The sequence below is a fragment of the Belonocnema kinseyi genome, chromosome 1, assembly GCF_010883055.1.
Source record: "Belonocnema kinseyi isolate 2016_QV_RU_SX_M_011 chromosome 1, B_treatae_v1, whole genome shotgun sequence".
NCBI lineage: Eukaryota > Metazoa > Arthropoda > Insecta > Hymenoptera > Cynipidae > Belonocnema > Belonocnema kinseyi.
The window spans coordinates 34,424,170-34,433,160 of record NC_046657.1 but is presented as its reverse complement, the minus strand read 5'-3'; the positions used below and the strand labels follow the sequence as shown (position 1 = coordinate 34,433,160).

The window sequence follows — 8,991 nt, the reverse complement described above, 5'->3', positions numbered from 1 at the left end:
TGATTGTGAACTGATTTGATGTTAAAAACTGCATCTTTTAGTTCAAAGTTTAAAAACTGGGTTTTAAACTTAAGCTACTTTATAAAAATTTTTTAAAATTTCTTTCTTTCTTAAAAAATAAAATTTTGTTCAGAATTTTATTTAAAATTCTTCTTTTTCGGTAATAAATGAATCTTTTTATTCAAAAACTTATATTTTTTAGTGGAAAATTCAATTTTTGTTTGTTTTAGAATTATTTCATTTTGCTACAAAAATTTTTCTTTTTTGGTAGAAAATTAATCTATTTGTTTTTAAATGCATATTTTTGGTTAAAAAACTAACAACTAGGTTTTAAATTTAAACTACTTTCTTAATATTAAAATAATAAAGTTCGTTCTTCAAAATTCAACTTTTTGGTTGAGAATTCTTGAGTTTTATTGAAAATTCGTTCTTTTTGGCTAGAAAATTAGTTGTTTTTTTTAATTAACCTTTTCGGTTAAAAATTTAACAACTAACTTTTACAGTTGAACTACTCTCTTAAAAATAAACAAATAAAATGTTCTTTCTTTCTTAAAAATTTAAATTTTTGGTTGAGAATTTTTAAAGTTTATAAAAAGTTCGTCTTTTTTAGTAGTAAATTAATCTTTTCGTTTAAACATTCATCTTTCTTAGTTGAAAATTCAACTTTTTATTTGGCTATTCTGGAATTTGGTGAAGAATTAGTTTTTTTTGTATAGTAAATTAAGCCTTTGTTTATGATTTAATCTTCATTAATTGAAAATTCCATTTTTTAGTTGGGAATTCCTAAATTTTATTGAAAATTCGTTTTTTTTCGATAGAAAATAATTCTTTTTGTTTAAAAATTCGTCTTTTTTGTAGTGAATTGATCCTTTTGTGTGAAAATGCATCTTTTGGTTAAAAATTTAATAGCTAGGTTTTAAACTTAAACTACTTTCTTAAAGATTAAACAAAAATATCTTTCTTTTTTAAAAATTAAATTTTTTGTTTAAAAATTCATCTTCTTAATTAAAAATATAACAACTGTGTTTTAAAGTCGAACTACTTTCTTAAAATTTGTTTAAAAATTTCTTTTTCAAAAATTAAACTTTTTTGTCGAGAATTCTTAAATTTTGTTGAAAATTCGTTTTTTTTATAGAAAATTTATCTTTTTTTTTTTTTAATTTAACAACTAGATATTAAAGTTGAACTACTTCTTTAACATTTATAAATTTTCTTTCTTAAAAATGTAACTTTTTGGTCGAGAATTCGTTAATTTTATTTAAAATGCGTTTTTTTTTGTGGTGAATTGATCCAATTAGGTTTTAAAATTGAACTAATTTCTTAAAAATTAAACAACAATATCTTTTTTTCTCAAAAATAAAACTTTTGTTAAGAATTTTATTTGAAATTCGTCTTTTTTATTAATAAAATAATTTTTTTGTTTAAAACAAAATAACAAAATAAAGTTTCGTCCCGTTTAAATTTGTATTATTCCTTAACCCTGGGTATCCGTTCATTTCACCAAAGATATAGTGCCCTTATATAAAATTTTTTAATAGATATACATTTTCCATTAAAAATATTAATCTAAAATTAATTCCTAATATTATAGTTCACTTTAAAATTATTGTATGTTGTAATCAACGGATTTGCATATTTGGTCATTTCAAATAAGCGCGCAATTAACAGCCAGTAAGGGCTTCAGTGCGACGCATGCGCCTTTTAATGGCGGAGAATGACGCCAACCAAACACGTAAACGTATGTCCTACGTTAGTCTTATTTTATAAATAATAATTTAAAGTATTTTGTATATTAAAGTAGCAAATAGAAGTAAAAATTAGTTTACATGTTTTCGATTTAGTAAGTAATAAAAAATCTAGCAAAATGGACGAAAAAATACGTCAAATGGAGGACGAGATGAATAGGCAAGTTTTTCCTAACCTCGAAATTGAATCTTTCTTTTTCTATTTTCTTTACAGAATTATTGTATTTTGTTAATTATTAACGCATATTTAACACAAAAATGATTTTTTCGAAGGATGTAGGTCTTATTTTTATCATAGATATATCTTCGCTTAGTTTATTTTCAATATTATTGATTTGGAGTTTGTTTTGATTGAAATTTGATTTTTTTTACTTAAAAGTTCTTTTATGTTAAAAAATAAAAGGAACCTTCTATATAATAATGAATTTGATTGATATTTCACCTTTCTCGGCCAAAACAATAATTTTTTTGGCTGAAAACTTAATGTTTTGCTTGCACATTTAATTATTTGGTCGCAAGCTAGTTGATAAAAGATTTATCTTCTTGGTAAAAATGAATACTTTTACTATAAAATTGGACCATTTGATTACAAAATTATCTTCTTTTTTCAAAAATTTAAGTATTTTATAGAAAATTAAACAATGTGATAGAAACTCGAACAATTAATTTTAAAATTCATATATTTGAAATTATTTTAAAGAAAATTCACTTATTTCATTGAAGATTCGTCTTTTTTGGTAGAAGATTAGTTTTCCTGGTGAAAAAATAATATTTTTTGTTGAAAGTTAAACTATTTGATTAAAAATGTATCTTTCTTGTTTGAAAATTCAAGTATTTCAGTATAAAATCAGAATATTTTGTTGAAAGTCAAACTATTTATTTGAAAATTTAACAATATGGTAGGAAGTTAACTTTTTTTTGTCTAAAATCCATATTTGCGAGTTGAGAATTCAACTGTTTTGTAGAAAAATCGTTTTTTTGGCTTGAAAAATCAACAATTTTTCACAAAGAAATGAATTTTCTTTTATCAAAACTCAAAATTTTTTATTACAAATTTAACTTTTTGTTCGAAAATTCGTTGTTTTAAAAAGAAAATTCATATTTTTGGTTTCAAAGTTCAACGATTTGTCTAAAAATTAATGTATTTTATTGAAAATTGATATTTTTTGGTGAAAAATCCATCTCCTTGTTAAAAATTAATATTACTGGTTAAAAATTGAATTAATTTGTTAAAAACGTCTTTTTTTTTGTTTGAAATTTTAAGTATTTTTGTAGAACATTCAATAATTTACATGAAAATTCACATATTTCGTTGAAAATTAATTTTTTTGGTCTAAAGTTGAAATATTCAGTTTAAGATTCATTAGTTTAGTTAACAATTTATCCGTTGATTTGAAAATTAATTTTTTCAACTGAAATTTTAATTATTTAATTTTTGGTTTAAACTTATTGTTAAAAAAAATCATATTTTTAACTGCAAATTTAACTATTTCGTTGAAAATTCATATATTTTTCTGAAAACTTCTGCTTTTTAGTAAAAAAAAAAATGGTTTCTCGAAAGATAAACATTTCGTTAAAAATGAATGTTGTTAGTTGCAAAATAATTATTTTAACTCAAAATTCATGTCTGGCGGAAAAATTAGTTGTATTATAAAAACATCGTTTTTTTTTTTGGTTGAGCATTAATTTTTGAAAGTAAAAATTTGTAAATTCTATTTTTGGTTAAAAATTATTTTTTTTTTAGTAGAAAATTCGTCTTTTATGGTAGAAATTAATCTTTTTTGTTTGAAAATTAATCTCTTTAGTTTAAAATTTATTTGAAAATTCATATATTTTGTTGAAAATTCATTCTTTTGAGTAAAAATAATAATTAATTACTGCTTACTCTTGTTAAAAATATATTTTTTTTTTATGTTAAGATTACTTATCTTAATTTAAAATTCATATCTTTGGTTGAATAATAATTTATTTAATTTTTAGTTTGATAATCCGTCTTCATTTGGTAAAAAATTAATTTTCTTGTTTGAAAATTAATCTATTTTGTTATAAAATAATTTCTTTTTTTCTTTAATTCAACTTTTTGGTTGAAAATATAATTGATTTTTTTTAATTTGACTCGGGTCGAAAATTGAACTATTTTGTTAAAATTTGAATTTTTTTCATTAAAATCCTTGTTTTTTTTCAAGAGTTATCATTTGAGTTGAAAATTTATCTCTTTCATTGAAAATTGATCTATTTTCTTGAGAATGAAACATTTTATTAGAAAATTCGTTTTTATGGTTAAAAAATTGATTTTTTTGGTTAAAAGTTTAATTATTTTTAAATAATTTGCCTCTTGAATTGCAAGTTCTCTTTTTTTTTTACTGGAAATTTAAGTTTTCCATTTTTAGCTGAAAATTCGTCTTTTTTTGGCAGGAAACTTATTTTTATATGTTGAAAATTAAACTATATGGTTGAAGATTCCAACTATTTTATTTAAAATATAATTGTTTTTTTTTTTTAAATTAAACTCTGCTCGAAATTTGAACTATTTTTATTCAAATCCTTTTTTTTAAAAGAATCATCATTTTAGTTGAAAATTGATATATTTTGTTGAAAATGTAACTGTTTATTAGAAAATTCGTCTTTATTGTTGAAAAATTGATTTTTTTGTTGTTAAAAGTTTAATTATTTAAAAAACATGTGTCTCTTGTATAGAAAGTTCTCTTTGTTTTACTGGAAATTTAATTTTTGCATTTTTAGCTGAAAATCAGTCTTTTTTTTTTTTTTTTTTTAATTAATCTTTATATGTTGAGAATTGAACTGCATGGTTAAAAATTGATATATTTTATTGATAACATAATTTATTCTTTTTATTTCAACTGTTTGCTTGGAAATTTAAATATTCGAATTTTTATTTTTTAGTTATCAATTATAATATTTTTCGTTGAGAATTCATCTTTTAGTTAAAAATTAAACTATTTTCTTGAAAATATGATTGATTTTTTTAAAATTCGTCTCAGGTCTAAAATTCTTAGTGAAATTAAACTGTTTTTTATTTAAAATTAAAATCTTTTTTGTTTGAATTACCTATTATTACATTATTCGTTCAAAATTACACATTTATTTGAACATTAACCTTTAGTAGTTAAAAATGGAACTATTTTGTTGAAAATTTAACTATAATGTTAAATTCGAAAAATTCGTCGAAATTTCAACTGTTTCGTTAAAAATGACCTTATTTTGTTGAAAATTCAACTGTCTTTTTAAGATTTCGTATGTGCGTTTAAAAAATCCACTATTTGGTTGAGAATTTAACTCTTCATGCTGATAATTCAACTGTTTTCTACCAAAAAATCGCCTTTTTGGCTTGCAAATTCAACAATTTGTTTGAAAATCTTATTTTTCATTTTCTGAATTTGAATATATATATTTTTTTTATTTGATTAAAAAATAATAATAATAATGGTTAGGTTTGAGGCGGAAATTGGAGGACAACTGGTTCCGCCGATGGGTAGGCCTGTAATTGGCTCAAATACTTATAGTCAAGTCGCAAGACAATTGGAACAACACGAACTTCCAGCTCCAGTTGTTGCTGCCGCTGCTGCAAGTTTAGCTTTTCCTCCAATCATGGGATTTCCGCCTCCGCCGCCCCCGCCTCCACCACCAATAATGATTCCTCCACAGGTTGTCAGACAAGGTAATTATTAATTAAAAATTGAGTTTAGAATTTATTAAATTCAGAATAAATCGTTTCAATTCCTCCTTTACCGGTCAGTATTAAAATTCCAAGATTCTCCTTGATCTTTTCATGAGAACTTTGAATTTAAATTTTGTATTCTTTGCTTAGAACATATTTTTTTCTCGCAATCCGAAGAGCAGTTTAAATCTTTTGGTCTTTTAGTATTTCTTTAAATATTTTACTATTTTCATATTTAAAATGCGGATAATAATGCTAATCTATGCATTTTTTGTGATATTCTGTTTACAAATTATAAAAACTATTAGTTGAAAATTTTAAATATTAATAAAGGTTTCAGAAGATTTGAAATTTGTCACAAAAAAAATGTACGAAAACTTTCAAATATTTAAAAAGATTTCAGAAGACTTTATAATGATTTCAAAAAGATTTTAAATATTTTCAAAAAACTTCACAATAATGATATCAAATATTTTAAAAGATTTCCTAAAGATTTGAAACGATTTCAAAAAACTTTCTGAACATTTCAAAAAATTGAAATTTTTTAAAAGATTTCTAAAAATTTCAAAAAAAACCGTCAAAAAGATTTCAAATATTTAAAAAGATTCGGAAAATTTTATAAAGATTTGAAAAAACGTCCCAAAGATTTCCAATAATTTAAAAAGTTGAAAAATGTATCAGAAGACTTTATAAAGATTTCAATAACTTCACAATTTAAATATCAAATATTTAAAAATATTTCGGAAGATTTTGTAAAGATTTCAAAAAACTTCCCAATTATTTAAAATGATTGAAAAATAATTCAGAAAACTTTATAATGATTTCAAAAAGATTTCAAAGATTTCAGAAAATTTTATAAAGATTTCATAAAGATTTGAAATGATTAAAAAAAGATTTTAAATATTTATAAAGATTTCAAATATCTAAAAATATTGCAAAGGTTTTAAAAAAACTTTATAAAGATATGAAATGTTTAAAAAGATTTTAGAAGTTTTTCTAAAAATTTCAATAAAAGTCAAAAAGATTTCAGAAGATTTTATAAAGATTTGAATTGAATAAAAACAGATTTCAAATATTTAAAAAGATTTAAAAAAAGTTCCAAAATATTTCAAATAATATAAACAATTAAACAAGATTTCAGGAGATTTTCTAAAAATTTCAAAAAACGTCAAAAATTTTCAAATATTTAAAAAAAATCAGAAGATCTTATAAAGATTTTTAAAAACTTCCCAAATAATTGAAAAAACTGTAAAACATTTCAGAAGATTTTATAAAAATTGCAGTAGATTTTATAAAGGTTTTAAAATCTTCAAAACGACTTCATAAATATTTGTAATGATTCAAAAAATATTTCAAATATTTATAAAGACTTCAAATGACCTTAAAAATTTTTTTAAATGTCTAGAAAGATTGCGAATGTTTTTAAAAGAAACTTCATGCAGATTGGAAATATTTATAAAGATTTTAAATGAAGAAAGAAATATTTCGAATATTAAACAAGATTTCAGGGGATTTTATCAAGATTTCAAAAAACTTCCAAAATATTTCAAATAATAACAAAAATTGATAGATATTTCAGAAGATTTTCTAAACATTTTAAAAAACGACAAAAAGATTTCAAATATTTAAAAAGGTTTCAGAAGATTTTCTAAAAATATCAAAAAGATTTCAAATATTTAAAAATATTCGGAAGATTTTCTAAAAATTTCATAAAACGTCCCAAAGATTTCCAATAATTAAAAAAATTGAAAAATAATACAGAGGACTTTATAATTATTTCAAATGACTTCAAAAACTTCAAAAAGATTTCAAATGTTTTCAAAAAACTTCATAAAGACTTGGAATATTTAAAAAGAATTCAGAAGATCTTATAAAGATTTCAGAAGATCTTATAAGATTTCAAAAAGATTCAACCATTTTGTTTCTGTATAGAATTTATCTTTCGTAGTTGAAAATGTAAATGTTTTGTTTAGAATTTAATTAATATTTTGAAAGTTAAACTAGTTTTTTTATAAAATTATCCCATTTGGTAGAAAGTTCATTTTTCTGGTTGAAAATATTAATTTTTTTATTGATAATTCATTTTTGTAGAATAAAAATTCGTTTTTTTTTTAGGTGAAAATATTAGACATTGTATTTTTCGTTAGGAATTAATCTTTTTGTTGTAAATCCATCTGTTTTTGATTGAAGTTAATCTTGGTTGAAAATCCGTATTTTCGATTGACAATTTATATTTTTAAAATCGAAAATTATAATATTTCGTTAAAAATTCCACTTTTTGTTTAAAAATTTAATTATTTTGTTGAAAATTCAAGTCTTTTCTTAAAAATTGAACGGTTTTCTTATTTTTTCTTTTTTGGTAGAAAATTATAATATGTCGTTAAAAATGCAAGTCTTTGTTTAAAAATTTAATTATTTTCTTGAAAATTCAGATATATTGTTAAATATTTAACTTTTTTCTTAGAAATTTATCTTTTTTGGTAGAAAATTAATCTTCTTGGTTGAAAAAACGTTTTTTCGATTGACAATTTATGTTTTTAAAATTGAAAATTATAATATTTGATTAAAACTGCAACTGTTTTGTTGAAAAATTTAATCATTTTGTTGAAATTTCCGGTATTTTGTTAAAATTTGAATTGTTTTCTTACAAATTTATCTTTTTTAGCAGAAAATTCGAATCTTTGCTTATAAATTTAACTATTTTGTTTGAAAATTTAATTGTTTCGTTGAAATTTCAAGTATTGTAATAAAAATTGAACGTTTTTCTTACAATTTCATTAATTTAGGTAGAAAAATAAATCTTTTTAGTTAAAAATCCGTGTTTTCGATTAAAAATTTATCTTTTATAAGTAGAAAATTATAATATTTTATTAAAAATGCAACTATTTTGTTTTAAAATTTAAGTATTTTTTTTAATTCAGGTGTCTTGCTAAAAATTGAACTTTTTTCTTTCAAATTTATTTTTTGTAGAAAATTAATTTCCTTTGTTCAAAATCCGTATTTTCGATTGACATTTCATCTTAGTGGGTAGAAGCATTATAATATTTGTTTAAAAATGCTACTGTTTTGTTTAGAAATTTAATTATTTTGTTGAAAATTCAAGTATTTTATTAAAAATGGAACGGTGTTCTTATTTTTTTTTCTTTTTGGTAGAAAATGATGATATTTCGTTAAAAATTCAAGTTTTTGTTTGAATTTTTTTTCTTTTTGGTAGAAAATAATAATATTTCGTTAAAATTTCAAGTTTTTGTTTGAAAATTTAATTATTTTGTTGAAAATTGAACTGTTTTCTTTTTTTCTTTTTGGTAGAAAATGATAATATTTCTTTAAAAAATCAAGTTTTTCCTAAAAATTGAACTATTTTCTTATATTGTTTCCTTTTTGGTAGAAAATTATAATATTTCATTAAAAAATCAAGTTTTTGTTTGAAAATTTAATTATTTTGTTGAAAATTCAAGTATTTTCTTAAAAATTCAAGTTTTTGTTTGAATTTTTTTTCTTTTTGGTAGAAAATAATAATATTTCGTTAAAATTTCAAGTTTTTGTTTGAAAATTTAATTATTTTGT

The 8,991-nt window shown here is 21.0% G+C and overlaps 1 protein-coding gene across 2 annotated transcripts in view; it reads left to right on the top strand.

Moving 5' to 3' along the window:
* Nucleotides 1–1,710: 1,710 nt before the first annotated feature.
* LOC117173466 (RNA-binding protein 42) overlaps nucleotides 1,711–8,991 on the top strand; it is a 51,039-nt gene continuing 43,758 nt past the window's right edge. The window contains exons 1-3 of one of the 2 annotated variants that reach the window (XM_033362071.1): nucleotides 1,711–1,738; nucleotides 1,842–1,905; nucleotides 5,198–5,424. In XM_033362071.1, the coding sequence (XP_033217962.1) occupies nucleotides 1,865–1,905; nucleotides 5,198–5,424 (268 nt within the window). In that variant the 5' untranslated portion in view covers nucleotides 1,711–1,738; nucleotides 1,842–1,864. Of the gene's footprint in view, nucleotides 1,906–5,197; nucleotides 5,425–8,991 lie in introns of both variants that reach the window. The other variant, XM_033362062.1, reaches the window with a different exon arrangement.